This window comes from Nothoprocta perdicaria, unplaced genomic scaffold (assembly GCF_003342845.1).
Source record: "Nothoprocta perdicaria isolate Ctin4 unplaced genomic scaffold, notPer1 scaffold_67, whole genome shotgun sequence".
NCBI lineage: Eukaryota > Metazoa > Chordata > Aves > Tinamiformes > Tinamidae > Nothoprocta > Nothoprocta perdicaria.
The window spans coordinates 2,276,514-2,293,256 of NW_020455943.1; the positions used below are offsets into that span (position 1 = coordinate 2,276,514).

General features: G+C 40.3%; 1 protein-coding gene and 2 long non-coding RNA genes across 3 annotated transcripts in view; all 3 read left to right on the forward strand.

Annotated features, from left to right (window-relative positions):
* PUS7L (pseudouridylate synthase 7 like) overlaps positions 1 to 7,110 on the forward strand; it is a 12,191-nt gene extending 5,081 nt beyond the window's left edge. The window contains exons 4-8 of the mRNA XM_026050270.1: positions 909 to 1,007; positions 2,411 to 2,492; positions 3,880 to 4,157; positions 5,614 to 5,667; positions 6,294 to 7,110. Of these exons, the coding sequence (XP_025906055.1) occupies positions 909 to 1,007; positions 2,411 to 2,492; positions 3,880 to 4,157; positions 5,614 to 5,667; positions 6,294 to 6,617 (837 nt within the window). The 3' untranslated portion in view covers positions 6,618 to 7,110. The remainder of the gene's footprint in view (positions 1 to 908; positions 1,008 to 2,410; positions 2,493 to 3,879; positions 4,158 to 5,613; positions 5,668 to 6,293) is intronic.
* Positions 7,111 to 8,912: 1,802 nt separating this feature from the next.
* On the forward strand, positions 8,913 to 9,516 carry LOC112956811. Its single transcript, XR_003251110.1, has 2 exons — positions 8,913 to 9,026; positions 9,469 to 9,516. It is a non-coding gene; the product is annotated as an uncharacterized LOC112956811 (long non-coding RNA).
* A 2,868-nt stretch (positions 9,517 to 12,384) lies between these two features.
* Positions 12,385 to 16,493, forward strand: LOC112956788. The gene is made up of 2 exons (XR_003251103.1): positions 12,385 to 12,491; positions 16,153 to 16,493. It is a non-coding gene; the product is annotated as an uncharacterized LOC112956788 (long non-coding RNA).
* Positions 16,494 to 16,743: the final 250 nt, after the last annotated feature.

Below are 16,743 nucleotides of genomic sequence, written 5' to 3' on the forward strand. Positions count from 1 at the left end.
GACTCCAGATTCACTTAATACCTGCACGGATGAAAAAAAAAAAAAAAAAAAAAAGCACTTATAATGGCACATTAATGTCAATACTGTGTTTTTGACCCTTTATACTATTTTATGGCTTTCTTGTGTTGTTCAAGAGACCAGCAGTAAAGTTTGCTTGCAAAGTGGGTCCATAGTAAATTTATTCTATGTTATGGACTTCAGACTCCAGAATTGTGCAGCTTGAGAGATAGGAAATTTGGTAGCAAGTGAGTATGAATATATGAACTATCATTACACAGACCTGAAGACAACCAAAGTGATGCAGTTCAGTTTTATTAGCAGACGATAAAGTGAAAAAATACAATTATACAGTGATATATGTCAGCTGGTTGCCTTTGTTGGTCATATGAAGAAAATGCATGATTATTTCATGTGAAAAAATGAGTATTTTCATAGCATGAATGCATGTGAAATGCCAGTAGCAGAGAAAGAAATCCCTTAAAAAGAAATCCCTTAAAAATGAGTGGATTTTGATTGCCATTATCTGTAGTATCTGAAAAAAAAAACGCCTGGCATCAGGCACTCTAAAGTTTCGGAGAAAAGTAAGATTAAATTATAAAAAGGAAAAAAATGTGTTTGTACAGTAGCAGTTATCTTTTTCTTTTTTCCAAAGTAATGTCGATAATACAGGTTACTTTTAAGAAGATTAATCCAGAAATAAAAATTGAGTGAAAATACCAAGTGTGCAAAAGATAAGCACCTGAAATGTAGTATAGAAAATTCATCAAAATTCATTTTATTATTGGAATTTCTTATTAAAAACACTGTGTGTGCATTTTGAATGTAAATGCTGTATGTATGTTGTGTGTTTAGTCTTCTTTTTAATACTTGGTATTTGGATGCTTTTAATATATTATTTCTAATTACAGGCAAAAGGTTTTGTAAATTACTATGGACCTCAGCGATTTGGACAGGGGCAAAATGTTCAGACGGATCAAATCGGATTGGCTTTACTGAAGGAAAAGATGGTATTTGCATTTTGTAATCTACTAGTTACTGCAACTTCATTTCACATTACTGTTGCAATGTCTGAGTCTAGCTTAGGAGTGGAGCATCCCAGTAAATAACTTAATTTGAGAAGCAGACCCTTATGTGTACTCAAGGTGATTACCAGATCAGTTTTGAAAACATCCCAAGCATCAAAACCTTAATGCTAAAACCAAAAGGAGGCTCCATTCAGTACAAAGCTTGAACACTACATGGTGCCATCTTTGTACAGTTGGTCCTGAATGTCTCTTACCTTGTAACTTGTTTATCCAGGTCGAGCTCTACAGGCATTTCTCACTTACACAAATGCCACAATACACAAAATTATATGAAAGGATCTGCTTTTTCAAAACCAAAAATTATGTATCTGCTCTATAAATTGCTGCTTTTCATTATTCCTTGTTCACTTACACTAACTCTTAATTCTGAAAACTGTTTCTATTGTAATATAAGGAGAATGTATCTGTTTACTAATAATCCCTAAGATGAGCCATATATTTTGCAACATGTATGGTATAGTATTTGGCACAGGTTTAAAATAGTAAGCCCCCCCCCCAGAGTCAAATGAATGCTGGGATATCCTGCTGTCCTCACCTTGTTCTGATTCTGAGAGAAGTCAGAAAAAAACAATTCTCCAAATACAAGAAGAATCAAGGTTGGAGAGCAACCCCCAAAAGTAAGTGTTGACCCAACTGACATTTTGAATTCTGCAATGTTAGGCATTGACACCATGTGTCAGTCCTTGTAGAGCAATAAATTAATCTCTAGTTTTAATTCAACTACGTTTAAATTAAAAAACTTGTGGAAACTCTTCAAATTACACAAATATGCACTTCTTGTGCAATGTCCAATACTGAGCAATCCATCTATAAAAAGTTAATAAAACCGATCAAGTGAAAGAGTCAGAGACAGGTAGTTAGATGCATTAGAGAATTGTTTGACTGCACTGGTGGTGCAAGCAATGAGGCTAAGACGGTGTTTTGTCTGTCACAGTATTTTATCTAACACAGCTCAATATTTAAAATAAAAGGTTATTTTCCTCTGGCTCGGAGCCTGGAAAGCAGTCAGTCAAAATCCTGCATGAAAAATGTTGGAGGGGTGAAAAGTGTGTTTTGGCTAAATTCTAAAAGAAGAGTGAGCAACTGCTTGTAGGGCTCTGAAAGCCTTTTTATGCCTTCTATATAGCTGTAAACCTTTCTTTAATTTGAGAAGAAACAGCCACAGTGGTTTGCTGTCCAGGCCATCTTCTGTGAAAGGGAGCATTTGGTTTAGCCCTTAAAGAGCTGATCAAATTCTGAGAGGTTGCAGAATATGATAAGACAAAAAGGGATGTGTGATTTTCTGTTTTCTAAAAATTAAACATCTAAATTGTTGATGCTTAAAGGTGGAAGCTCTAAGATTATTCTTCACACCTGAAGATAATGATGACCCTGTAAACAAGGCAAAAAGATACTTTCTTCAAACTGGTAAGTCCAATTATAAATTTCCTTTGTATTTATTCAGGGTGGATTTTATGGGAGTAACTATGATGTAGCTCCACAGAGAAGGGCTTTTTGTCTGACTAGTGCTTTGTACCAGTAACATCTATCCCACTGAACTCAGAAGAGTTACACTGTTAAAAAGGAATTGAGAATCAGGCCTTAATGTGCGAAATATTAGAAAATAACATATTTCAGGTGCAGGATGGTGCAGAATCAAAGGGTTTACTTCTTCGTACTGGAAGAGATGAATATCAAAGTGATTTTAGACAAATTTCCATCTATTTCCTTTTGAAATATAAAGTTCTCATCTGCAATTAAAAAGAACAATAAGAAACTCAACTTATATTCAGTCCCAATCATGTTAGGGCCAGTAATTTTCTGAGATTTCTATAAAAATCTTAGCTCCTGTTTTTACACCTTTGGACTTCACTTTTATGTTTAATTCTATATTTTCTTCTATGCCTTCTTGTGATTTACCTTTTTCAATCGTGAAGTAAATCCAATGAAAATGCCAAGGACAGGAGTGTGCCTTCTGAATAAAATGCTATTTGTCGTATTTATTGCTGCTGTCATTTAACGTAGTGATCTAAATACCTTGGAACTGCTCTTGACTTGGAATGTATTTGTTCTTTTCAAATCTCCCACGTTTGTGAGCCTGCTTATCACTGTACATTGATAGAACAGCTGTGATGCTCAATTTCAAGAGAAACATTTTGTTTCACAGAAGAGATAAGATGAATCATTCTGTGGTGTACACTGCTGCATGATGCGTGAAAAGAAATTGATATGGACTCTGGAAATGCTGCTTGCCTTTTCCTGAAAACAAGAAGTAAAAGGCTACATAAATGGCTCCTTCAGATGCTTACTCTCATTGAGAAAAATTATGAAGGAGAATTATGCAAAACATAATTTTATATATTTCTACTTAGACTGAAGCTCAGAATTGCCAGTAGTGAATGCATTTTCTACAAATATGTAAAAGAGCTTCATTTATTTACTTCTTATTTAATCTTTTAAAACTTGTTCTCAGTTGATATAAAATAGAGACTTCTTTTTTTTTTTTTTTTTTTGCTTTCAGTTACATGATCTAAGAAAACCCTTTGGACTTATGCACCGTCTTTCCAAGAAAATGCAGACTTCTTAGAATTAACTGAATGACAGCTAGTTTATTATATACTGTGTGAATTACAAAGAACAGAATTTATGGGAATGTGTTGCTAGGCATATAAGATGGCATTTGTCTGCCGTAACATACTGAAAGAAAGGCCTTAGATAGCCTTAGAGTCAGCATGGAGAGATTAATACTTCCTTTTTTTTTTTTTTTTTGTCTAATCTCATTTTCTTAAGTGTATTATTTTTGCTCTCAACTCAGAGGATGCCAAGGGCACGCTCGCAATGCTGCCAGAGTTCAAAGTGAGGGAGAAGATGATGCTACGGGCTCTCAATCGCTACGGTGTGAACCACGAGGGTTGTACCAAAGGGTGGCTCAACATTCCTCATTCCATGCGCATATTCTATGTCCACGCATATTGCAGCAAAATTTGGAATGAAGCAGCATCGTATAGGCTGAGCACTTACAGTTCAAAGGTTGTGGAGGGCGATCTAGTCATCTCTGAGGAGAGCGAGGAAAGCTTTTCCATGAATGACAAAGTGAGTCTTTACAAAATAGTTCTTGTACCAGATGATTTAATGCATTTTAATACATTAACATAGATCAGACAATATTCTAATGCTTTTATTTTAATTCTTTCATAATAGTTTCTGTTTGCGACTAAAGTGATAAAAGTGATGTAGCTCTCTTTATTTGTGACAAATAGACATAAATACTAGATACATATTAACAGTTCTTATCTATGCTGACCATTCATTTTATTCGTGAGAGGAGAAGGAGCATGGCAGAATTGATATATATGTAGCAAATAGTTTAACCTGCATGTTAGCTGATGCTCCTCCTAGGATCTGAGAGGAGCGAATCCTTCTCTCAGAGTGTCCTGGCCCTGCATTGTCAGTCAGGGCGGGTCTGAGTCCTGCTCTCAAGACTTCCACTATGTACATGAGCAAATGTAAACTCAGGGTGGAAGGGGACCTCAGACACAGCTGCTAATCTCACTGCAGCTGTGCAGTCAGGGCAGACCTAGCACAGATTCAGACTCTCTTCGTAAGTCACTAGAACACATTGATGATGAGCCTAGCAACTGTTTGAAAAACAAGCCCAGCAAAGGGCGTGTTTCCCATAGCACATTATGGATGCTGTGCGTGGAGCTACAGGCAAAGTGAACAAAAGCCTGCAGAGTAGGCTGGGCACAGGCCTCGATGTGCTGAAATCCATCTGAAACCCTCTCCTCTCTGAGAGCCAATGCTGCTTTTGTTTTGTTTTGTTTTTTCACCTTGTGAACAGTTTTCTTTCTCCTGCTCATTAGGTGAAGTACGGAATTTTGCACTGTTCTACTGGAAAGCAGAGAGCTGTGTGCATAAACAGAATGTATCTGTGCATGAACAGAGTGTATCCCAGATTGTTTTGAGGGAACACCTCAAATATTTCTGAGAGCAGGCACGCTTGAAAGGTTACCAAATAACCTTCCAATTCCTATATAGAGTGATTTGTATTTTCGTTGTGGTTTTGCTTCACAAAAGGTTTTGAGTGAATAAACATAAAAAAACAAATAGATCAAATCTAATGAAAAGCAGAACTATGCAGAACTATCTCATTTAGTACTAAGCTATTGAGTTTAATACACATACATTCTTCTTTAACATAAGTGTTCTTATTAGTGTGTTTTCTGTCACTGGTGTAGCGTGAAATTGCATTGGCACAGTTAACTTCCAATGGCCAAGAATATCAATCCATAGTGATAGTTTGCTAATTAACAGTAGCTAACATCAGTAATGATTCAATGGAAGGCCATTTCCATTACCAGTGAAGTGGTTATATCACATTAAGCATCTCTGTTGTTTTTGGTAGCTAAAATAGATTATTTGTCACAGTCAAATAACCTTAGAATCCTTTATTTAAAAGGAGATTCGGGGAGTACAGTGCATCATTCAAAATAAAAATAAAAATGTCTAATAAAAGTGTTTTTTTAATACCTTCTTAAATCTCTGTCAGGTTCATATAGTCACCGCTTCAGAAGAGTCAGCTAACAAGTATTCCATACATCAAGTAAGTTGTCTCTATGAAAAAATCTGAGTTATTGATTTATTTATTTGATGGAAATATTTTGTTTTTAAAATATTGTGATTAACTGGTGCCGTCTTATTTCTTGCCAGAAGGCACATTAAAGTAAACACACATGCGACCTAATCCCCAGTCTCACAACACACAGAAGGAAAGTTATTTACTTTCCAATAGAAATAAACACACTCAGTTTTTCAGTATGTGGGCAGTATTTGTTTTAAAGCAGATTCCTTGAAAACTTTTTTATCTACTTCTGGGAAAAACATTCAGGAATAGTTGATACTCTAATCTATGAAAGTTTAGAGTGTGTTGTGGAGTCTTACAAAGGCAATTTGATTTTTTTAGCTGCTTCTTCCTCAGCAAGCAAGCCAATTTATGTTAGTAGATTCCTAATTTTTTCCTGCAATACTGGTTATTTATTGTGCTTTTCATTTAAATTGCATCCAAGATACCTGCCTTGGACAGCTTTGTTATATAGTGTGCAAGACAAGGTGTCATTTTAGGCCCTAAAACACAAGCATTAAACCCGTAATCACATTTATTTAAAGAGACACTTGTGGCTTTTATTTCAAATATATTTCTTTTTTGTTCCTCTCTTTTCTTCTTTGAAGGTGGTTCTCCCAATGGTGGGACACAGTATCAAGTATCCTAGTAATAAAGTTGGGCAGTGGTACCGTGAAAGGCTTTCTAAGGATGAGCTGCAAAATTGCAAATTCAGGGTGTCTCCATTACAGCTGAATATACCTGGATGCTATAGACCCATTCTGAAAAATGTTCAAAATCTGACATATTTTTTGGAAGACAGTGAAAAAGGACTCAGAATTGAAGGCAACCACCTGAATGAATCAAAGGCATCTCTTCATATATCATTTGACCTCGATCCTTCATGTTATGCAACTGTGTGTCTGAGAGAAATAATGAAATGTGAATTTTAAGATTCCAGATAATGAAATATTGCAGGAATATTATACTAAATATATTTTATGTGCCAACAAAACAGTGCCAACAAAAGGAGAGAGAATCATAGTTTCAAGCCAGAAGAAAAATTAGTGAGATTGAGATTCATGCTGATAAGTAAGAAAAGAACCAAGATCCAGATTCAAAAAAGAAAAAAAAAAAAAAATCCAAACTAAATGTGTCTTGGATGCACTGGCATAAACATTACATAACTACATGTAATGTCAGACTGGCTTAATAAAGTTTGCGTATGAGTTGCAAACATCCATGTTCTGTTTGCATCGTCATCTTTATGGTTGGATTCGATGATCTTGAAGGTCTTTCGCAACCATATTTATTCTGTAATTCTATGATTAAAGCCTAGAAGAATGTTTGCCCCAAACATATTCTTCATTTTCTTACCATGTCCTAAAAACTGATTCATACTTGGTTCTGTTCAAGAACAAGAAGCAACAAGATTCCAAGCCTAGAGCTGCCCATGTGAAACATTGCAGCGCTGAGGAGCGCAGGATCTACCACTGAAGCAGCCGTGACAAGTAACAGGTCCAGGGTTAATTGGTGCCTGACTTTTAGATAGCGCCTGTTCCAATGAGTGCCTCCAGCCTCGGTGTGGGTGTGCAACTTGCATGAATATCAAAGCATTTTTAAATAAATTTGTTTTATTGTTGCCTGGATGCAGACTCTGTTCCTTGTCTTGGAAAGCCTTTGGGTGATGAATTTTTGCTGGAGTCATCCCTAGAAGAAACTTTTGTATATTTTTTAAATTTAAAAAGAAAAATGTATATTTTTTTTTAGCTAATTATATATTTCAGGGAAGAAATGGAAGATAAAGTGGCCTGGTTGCCTCTATGATAAACTAAGCAGATCTGTGGATGCTGTGGTAGCCGTGAATGTCATTTACCTCACCTTTAGCAGGGCTTCTGACCCTGCTACTGACAGTGTTCTTGTACCCGGGCTAGGATGTTACGATCTGGTTGTAAGGACAAGCAGATGGGTGAAACAGGTGGATGGATGGTGGGACTCTGACAGTGGTTGACGGCTCACACTGTGCCTGGGAGCAAGCGGAGCCCGGAGGATATTCCCCGGCTCGGTTCTGCCGGGAGGTAGCGGGATGTGCTATCCTGTGATCCTCACATTTGTTAGTGTCCGTCCCTTGCATCTGATGTTGGTCCCCTGGTGCAAGAAGGGCACTGAAAATCTGGGGCAAGTTCAGCAGAGAGCCAGCGAGCTGCCCGAGGGCTGGAGCACTTGCTCTGGAAGGAGGGCTGCAGGAAAAGAGGCCGGTCAGGGGGATGTATTAGTGACCTGCCAGGACCTGTGGGGAGCTTATCAAGAAAAAGGAGCCAGGTTCTACTGAGTGGTGCACGGCAGGAGCACAAGAGCCAATGGACATAAACTGAAACAGGAGCATTTCAGATTGTAAGGATATCTTTTTGTTCTGTTTTTTTTTTTTTTTTTTTTTTTTTGGCTGTTGTATTTTTTTTTTTCACCTGAGGACAGTCAGGCATTAGAACAGGTTGCCCAGGGAGGTTGTGCAGTCTCCATCCTTGGAGGTTTCCAAGACCCAACTGAATAAAGGCCCGAGCAGCGTGGTCCATGCTCAGGGGTGACCTTGCTTTGAGGTTGTGCTAGAGACCTCCTGGGATCTCTAATTTCAGCCCATGGCCTTAAACTGAGTATTGCAAAGGATTATTCGGTCTGCAGATGGCAGTATGGCTTAGAAGTAGACTGGAAAAGTCTGCTTGATTTTACTGAGGGGAATTAATAATATATATTGAGTTTCGTTTATGGCCTTGGTCTTTCAGTTCTTCCTAGCGGCTGAGCAAGATAAATCTTCCAAGGATGATAAATAGTTTATTTATGCAATTTGTGGAAAAATATAATTCCCCTGCTTCCAGTGCTAGTATAAAACTGTGTACCAGTGAAGGATCTGGATAATTCACTGCTTTAAATAAGAGGATTATTCTGTAAGTCCATAGAAGTAATTCAAAATTTGGCCCTTTGCATTTATATGGGAAAAGGGCCTGTCATGCAAGCAATAGCTACAGGATGTGCTCTGTGACAGTGTTTACACCTCAGGTTTGTGATAGGCATCCAAAATGATTTAAAGTCCATTCTCCTGCCACCTCCCCGTTGAGACTGCTTTGTCCCTGTCTTTGCTTTTCAATATCACCTCTTCTGTTTTGCACCTGCCCTTAGAGGTACCCCCCTAATGGAGAGGAGTTTTTAACCTAAATCTTTTTGGTTCAGCAGAGCCCAAGAAGAGTTGTCCTGTCCCCACGGAAACGGTAACGCACTGTAGTGCACCCAGGAGGCGGCCTGGACCTGCAGAGGCCATCAGCACCGCAGCTCCGCGCCCACAGACTGCTCTGCACTTCTTTAACAGCGTCAGTATCACACACGGCATGTCAATACGTAAAATATCGAAAGCTGAAATACGATTTGAAAAAAATACAAAAGATCACATTCAAAGAGTTTTTTTTTACTGAAAGGCGTGTTGTTTTAAATAAAAGGGATCAGAAGATTGTGTTAACAGGGCTCCTCTATAATCATTTTAGGCTCATTTGTCAGTGCTTCTATTGAGTACTAAAAGGACTAATCTTCTTAAGCAAATCATTCTTTCATCAGCTTTAAGGTGAAAGAGCTAATTATGTACTTCCATGGGTTAAATTCCTGTAATAGAAATGTTCTACTTGGGAAAAATCAAGCCGGCTATTGAAGTGTTTATATGGTAAACATCCTGCTTATTCCAGTGGGTATTTGGGCTGTGTGGCCTTTGTGTGTGTGTATTTTTAATTCATTCTTTTAATCTTGCTATCTATTTTGCAGATTTATGCAAATGTTGAATTTGATGACAGTTGTATGAGCGCAATATTCGGCTCTTGAAGTGTAATCAGTATAAGCAGAGCAGCTGTGCCTGTGCACGGAGAAAGCAGATAATCCCTGTGCCCTGATCTGCCTTTGAGGAGGAAGACTGAGAGGTTGGTCACCCCCCATCTTGCTGTAGGCTTCTCTTGCTACTCCCCCTTTCTGATAAGCCTTAAAGCACTTTGCTAAAGTAGTGAAGGCAGGTCTCTGATTCAGTTTCTGACAAAAGAGGTTTTAAGTTCAGTGGCCTGGTGAATTTTTCAGCATAGATGATAGATAATTGGGCGTTTGAATGGGCGAAATGTTCTTGGTCTGTAAAGTCCTGTTACTTTTAATTTGACTTTACATGTTATACATGTTTACATGTTATACATGTTTACATTACTGTTATACCCAGGTGATGAGTACAGACCTCCTTTCCTTTCTCTTGCAGAACTTCTGCTCATAATAAAATCTCAAGAGATTTTATTATTCCTTTCGCTCATGTGCAACTGGAATAGGAATTGAAGGCCACGTTTTCACTAGCAGCTCGTTTTCCAGCTTGCTGTGCACTTTGCTATGCATGAACACCTGGCAGAGAGTAAAGCAGGGAAGTGCGTATGGTGCTTCCTGCCTTAATGCTCTCAGCCTCCAACTCCAACCTCAACTATTTCCTATGTGGGTTGGCTATGTAGTAACTCAGTGAGTTTCTTTCCCATGCTGGTTTTTTTTTCCAGTCTTCCTAGCAGACATTCAACTTCTTCTCCAAGTCCCATAGCTGCTACCTGTGTGCAGAATCGCCTTTTCTTGGTCTCAAAACTGCCTCCCTGGGGCTCTATTTGATGGCCCTTGGCTGTTGCATTTCAGTGCCGGGAGTGGTGCCCCCCCCGAGCTCTCCTGGCCGCCTCAGCCTCTCCACATCCCGGATCAGCTGCGTCCTGTGGCAGGGCAGCTGCGGCCTCTCCTCCTGCAGCCTCTCCTCCCATACCATCTAGGAAAGGTTACCTCTGTTTCTTACACAGCCTTTTCAAGATGAGGGCTCTAGAGCAGCACACACATCCTTATTAATATCATGGATTTCTACACTGCCATAGTGATGCCTGCTTTGATCCTTATACCTCCCCTAATGGTAATAGTGATTTTTTTTTCTGTATTTTTTTTGGTGCCATCTCCTTCCATGAGCATCAAAGCAATGGTTTGTCAGAACTATCCCGAGATTTTTCCCCAAGTGATGATAGGTCAAAGATTTTGTGTGTGTGTAAAAAGCTGGGATTGGGTTGGTCTGTATGAGGCACTTTGAATCTTGTTGACCATTGTATTTCCATGTCTTTAGTCTCAGAAGGATTTTCTGCAGCTCTTCACTCTCTGCTCTGAGTAAATGAGGAGCGTCCGCAGCCTCTGCCACCTCATCGCTCCAGCATTAGTGCCCAGAGTGAAGCGCTCCAGGGCCTTCCAGCGTAAGCAGTGGCTGCCTGGAGGCACCTGCTGGAGCCCCAGGAGCCAATCCCAGCTCCGTGTTTTTCCTGCAAACCCCCAAGACAGCACTCAGCAGAGCCATGGCACCACTTTCCAGGCACCTCACACTGCCCCAAGTGCCCACTCATCCTATCCTCTCCCACATGTGCCCACCACAGCTGCCCGGGTTAGAAATGAGCACTTTTTTTTATCCTTTTTACACAATATACAATATATACCTATATAATTAAATAGCTTAGATATCCATTATATAATAAAATAACTGCAGAAAGTGCACGTTATAGTTACCAATAATTTGAAGGCATGTTGAAGGTGTAAGAAATTTTGAAGAGAGGGCAGTAGCTTGGAATATTTTGTAGGCACTTAAAGTGCTCATAGGACTTGAAAAGTCTTGATTTGGCTCTGTACTCTGCTCAATTCAAAGCAGAAATCTGAATCCACATTTTGCTACAGCCTGTTACCCACAGTAAGAGTCTGTACAAGTGACTATTAATGAAGGTAGTTACAGCGAATGACTTTTCAATTGAACGCAAGAGCAAAATCTTTTGGAAGTCTGGGTATGGGAGACAAGGAGTCAAGTTCTGATTCACGTAGGAAAGACTATGAACTTGCATGTCGTCGTCCCTGAGTTATCTGGGAACAAGAGACTGACACATCTACAGGCCCATGCTGAGCATTTTGGGTCGTGGTAGTGACAAAGGTGAAAGTCAGTCTCTGATGAGAACCTTGTTTCAGAGTGTCAGGTGTCTGCAATGAGAAAATATTTGTGTGCCCAGCAGCAGCAGTGAGCTAGTGAGGCAATTCAGACTTCTCAAGAACTTTGCATATCCTAAGAATGAAATTTCTGACCGTAGTTACCCTCACAGACCTCCTCATAAAACAGAAATAATACATGGAATTAATCCCAGCACTTCCTATGCAAAGCCGCTTTCTTTTACACCTTGCAAATAATGCTTGTTAAGCAAGGGCTTGCCAAATTTTGAAACGACGTTGCTCAAAAAAACCCTGGAAAAGTGCTGGGCAGAGCTCGTGGTCCCAGCTGGCTCCCTAGCCCCGCTTCCTGGCTGGGCACCAGCTCCTGCCAACAGGGTCAAGGAGACTGTCCTGGTTCACAAGCCACATTTTCACATAGACCAGCTCCTAGGTGTTTTAGCAGCACCTAAAGCAGAGCACTGTCTGTTTATTCTCCATGACTAACAGGTGATATGTGCTAGAAAATTACTGTAAATGAACTCCGCCCTATTTGCTTTTCCTAAAGCAGGGAGGGGGGAATCTTCTCCATCAAAATTCTTCATCTTTATGTTGTTGAGAAAGCCTGTCACACAGAGGGTGAAAAGGCACATTTCAGGGTGAATGCCAGGTTATTTTCTCAGCCACAGCAACTTTTGGAGGGGCTGCTTTGGTGTGAGGGAAGTGTGAGGCAGAAATGATTTCGGAGCCTGGGATTTCGGGAGGCTGCCTCCATGGAGCCTATCGGTAAGATGATCCTCAGGGGAGTATCTGCTGCAGTGGAGGATCATCTGGGAAAGGTAAGGACAGTGGAGAGGTAGGTTTTGCAAAGGAATAATCTCGGGAAAGGGGAAATATGGGAAGAGAAAGCCTACAGGGTCATGAAGAGATAAAGAATTAGATCTCTGTGGGACATGGCCCCATTTAACTCAATATTTCTCTGTACAGGTGCGTCAGTTAGTATCTGACTGATCCTAAATCAGGAGCGTTTATCTCCTGATAGTGGTTGCTGTTATCTTTGCTTGAAAGCAGGCAGATGATTTCTGAAATATCCGTGCTGCTAAAAGCCAGGTTGCAGCAGAGGAATGGAACCAAGGAACCAACAGCCCTGAAAAAAGAGCCATGGGGGCTGCCGCAGGAAATGTGGGATGTGGGCAGCTGTGGAAACTGGATACTTAACGGGCTCGATTGGATGCTGCCTTGCAGTTCAAATAGGCTTTTGCCCCTGCAGCAAAGCAGGGCACAGATGGTGTTTGTAGCTCTTCGGGCACAGGCCTGGTTGGCTGCCCTCCCTTCAGGCTCTGGCGTTTCCAGCTCCTCGGGAACATGGAGAGCCAGGTCTCTTGCTTTATGGCATGTCAGCTTGACTGATGGGAGCCAGTCGAGATACCCCAGGGAATTTATAGCGTGGGGAGTGGGGCTGTCAAGGAAAAGGCTGATGAAAGGGGCAGTTTCCAATGAAAGAGAGCCTCATGGAGCAAACGCATGATTCTAGTCTAGATCACCACAGCAGCAACCTCAGTGTAATTACAGTATTCTTGGCCTCAAATGGTTTTATTTGATGCTGCGCGTTCTATTTTTCCCTGTTTCTTTTCAAAAGAAGCCAAAAATATCTTGGTTGCCTGCCACTGCTGCTTCATAGCTGCTTTTCACTGCTTGCTAATCAGTTAATTGAACAAAAAACGGTTTCACTATCTTTCCCCTTCTCTTCCCCTCACATCATGTATTTTCGTGCTTTCATGTATTTATTTAATGCTGACTCCTCCACTTTCATTTAAAGCCCTTCCTCTCTGCATGGGGAGAGGTGCCTTCACAGGAGACAGCAACAGGCTCTTGCCCTGCTTGGCTGAAGATGCCACGTTTAAGGACGCCACTGCAGCTTTGAGCTCAGCCCTTCAACCCTGGGGAGCTTTCCAGCATTGGGAATGTTTCCAGTGTCAGGCTGAGCAAGGGGAGACCAAGTTGCTCCCAGAACGTGTCCTGCTCACATTTACACAACAAAGACTTTGAGATATAAGAAAAATGCTCTTGCAGAGGACAGGCAAAAGCAGCTGGCCTAGCGCTGGTACCTGCTTTTCCTCTTAGGATCTTTTGATGCCAGTTCTGTTCAGGAACTGGGAGGTGATTTGTCGCCTTCAAAAGGCACTTTTGCCTTTAGTGCCTCCCTTTTTAACAGAGCAAACAGATAAAGTGGTTTTCCTGTAATGACGTGAAAAAAGGGACCTCTGTACATAGTATAAAATATTCTAACAAATTAAAACATGAGAATAAGATGAATGTGATGTTTTTTAAGGCTTGCAAGCTTCTCTCTTTTGCCCCATGTATGAATGCAATGCAGATGAGGAAGGTAAACCCTTGCTGAGAAAGTGAGAAAACTGTGTTTTAAGCTTTGGCCTCTTATGCTACCACAGGGAAAGAACTGTGAAAATGTTATAAGGAAGCCCTTTCTCTTGTGGCAGGCATTCTTCACTTTTAACAGGACTCTCTTCTAATGTTAGGATGTTGGGAAAGGATCGTTGGAGAAAATAGATTAATGTGTCTCCTCTGCCAGAACTTCAGCTGTCTTCCAGAACAACGGCATTTACTGGCCCCTTTCATGTCTTCCTCTGTGATACACAAGTAATTTGCTGTGTCTTCTAGCATTCCTATTTTCAAACAGTCAAATTATGCAGGTGCAACAGCTCATAGCTCAGTTTTTTATCAGCTTAATTGCCCATCTGAGATAAAAACATCACAAGAAATGTGAGTCTTGGATTTAAATTGCTTTTAGGCATTAAGCAGGAGATTCCCAGACTGTCACATTTTTTAAAAGCGTGTAAAGAGTAAAACAATGTGTTGTGCTGAGGTTGCTGATGAAAGACCACCATGTGGCTGGATAGGAATGCTGAAGGAAAATCAGAGCCAGCCAGCCAAATTCACTGCAAGAATGTGTGTGGGAAGGGCATGTGATTTTGCACGCCACAGTTTCTAACTACAGAAGCTACAGGAGAGCCCCATATGGACATAAAATGCAGTGAAACAAGGTGATCAGTCCAAAGAATTGCTGCTTTCCAGGGGCCATGCATGGAGAAGAAACTGTGACATTAGCAAAGTGTCACTCACTTGTTTTCTGTGCTGTAGGAAGAACGTGGACACATGCTCGCTATGAAATAGTTTGATATGTGTTCCTCATTTCTAAAACATCGGATTGATAAAATTCATATGACTCCAGCTGCAGTGAAGACAGCACTTACAGGCACACAGGCGCATGCCTGCCGCAGGGAAGCTCTCGGCGCCCTGTCTGGTTCCCCAGGATGTCTGGGGGAGTCAGACAGGCTCTTCCAGGGCTCTCTGCTGTCTCCTCCATGGCCAGATCTCTGTGTTGGATCCCCACATTCGTTTGGGGGTGCTTATCTTAACTGCATGCACACTGTTGCTGTACGGCAGCAGGACAGTTTGCATGATGCTGGCTGATAGGAATCAGAATGAGTACACAATTAATTGCATTTTTAAATTATTTTTTCTCCATTTTTATGGTTTAACTGCATATTTAAAACCCGGGTTACTTAGAGGAGGAAAATAAAAACACATACGTATATTAATAGACCCTGAAATGAAATTATGAAATAAAATACGCTGTTTTGTGGGGTTCATAACTAGCACAAAATACAGCTCCGTTCTGCTAATGTTTCCTCTATACCAGTTAACATGCACAATGTAGTTACTTTTAAAGATGGTTCTCTTTAATAGATAGTCGGAGAATCTGTAAAAGTCTATTTTAAGGAACCTTAGATATAGTAGAATTTAAAGGATGTTCCCAGGGCAACAAACTATAAGGAATATGGAGTAATTAAAGACCAAATGGTGAATTTACTTTAAAAACTGAAGTGTTTCTCATTTTTCAGAAGTGTCCGAAGAAAGTCAGGCCTACCTGGAAGCCTTACCCAAATCCAGATCCAGAGAATTCCCCAAGGGGAAGGTTTGGATATTCTAGATGTTCTAGAGTGGAACCAAGCTCTTCTCTCGCATTTGATTCATGTGGATCAGGAGCACATGGAGCCAAGCACACTAACAGCTTCACCTCACAGCAGAGAGAGATGAGAGAGCCCAAGAATGGCTTTTTCTGAACAATATTAATGTTCTGAGCCTGGCTGCGACACTGACCACAGTCAATAACGTGGGCAAACTAAGCAAGGCTTTCCCAGCCTTAAGCGTGCCCTTGAATTTTTTATGTATGTAGGGAGATTATGTGTACACTTTGCATTATTAGGTTGCATAGTTTGCCATTCCACATTAGAGGATTTGGGGTTTCTTTGTGTGTTTTTCTAAAGAGCCTAGGAAATTACTGCCTCCAAACTGCATTAAAAGAACATTATGGTTGCAAGAAAAAAATAGTCAAAACTAAGGTTTCCTTTGCAAATCTAATAGAATCTTCTGTGTCATTGTTATTATACAGTCCATTATCAATTATTTTTCCCACAGGAAACTGTGAAAGATGGATAGAGTTTTGATGAAGACTAAGAACTGCACGGTGAAAGAGGCCTTGTCTTGTGATCTTGATCTATGATGTAGAGTACTGAAGAGAAAGAAAAACTGGTCGTTTGTTTTGGGCAAATGAATATAGAATTGTAAAATGTGGAACTATAGCAGCTGAATGCTGTGGGACTACATTCTGTCTTTGCCTCTAGCACAGAATTCCTGTGTAATATTTGTCAAGACATTTACCCACAGAGCTTATACAAATGTTCCCTTGCTTTTAAAGGCACTTTTTTGAGACCATGGGATCTGATCTGTGGTGAACTGAACTTGAAAGTAATGATCCCTGGACTTTTGTTATTGTGAGTATGAAACTGTGGGTGCCACCTTGGGCACTCAAAGTTGATGTAGGATTTTTTATTTAATCCAATTGGGAGATGAGCAATTTCCCAACTTTATATTTTTTTCTCTGAAAAATTGCTTGGTGTTTGTGAGGCACACATGGTGCTGTAATGTAATGAAATGCCCTTGAGAAACTCAATAAATCTCCTCAGAGCAGGGTTTGAAGTCTTCTCCAGAGTCTAGAGCTGTGCATTG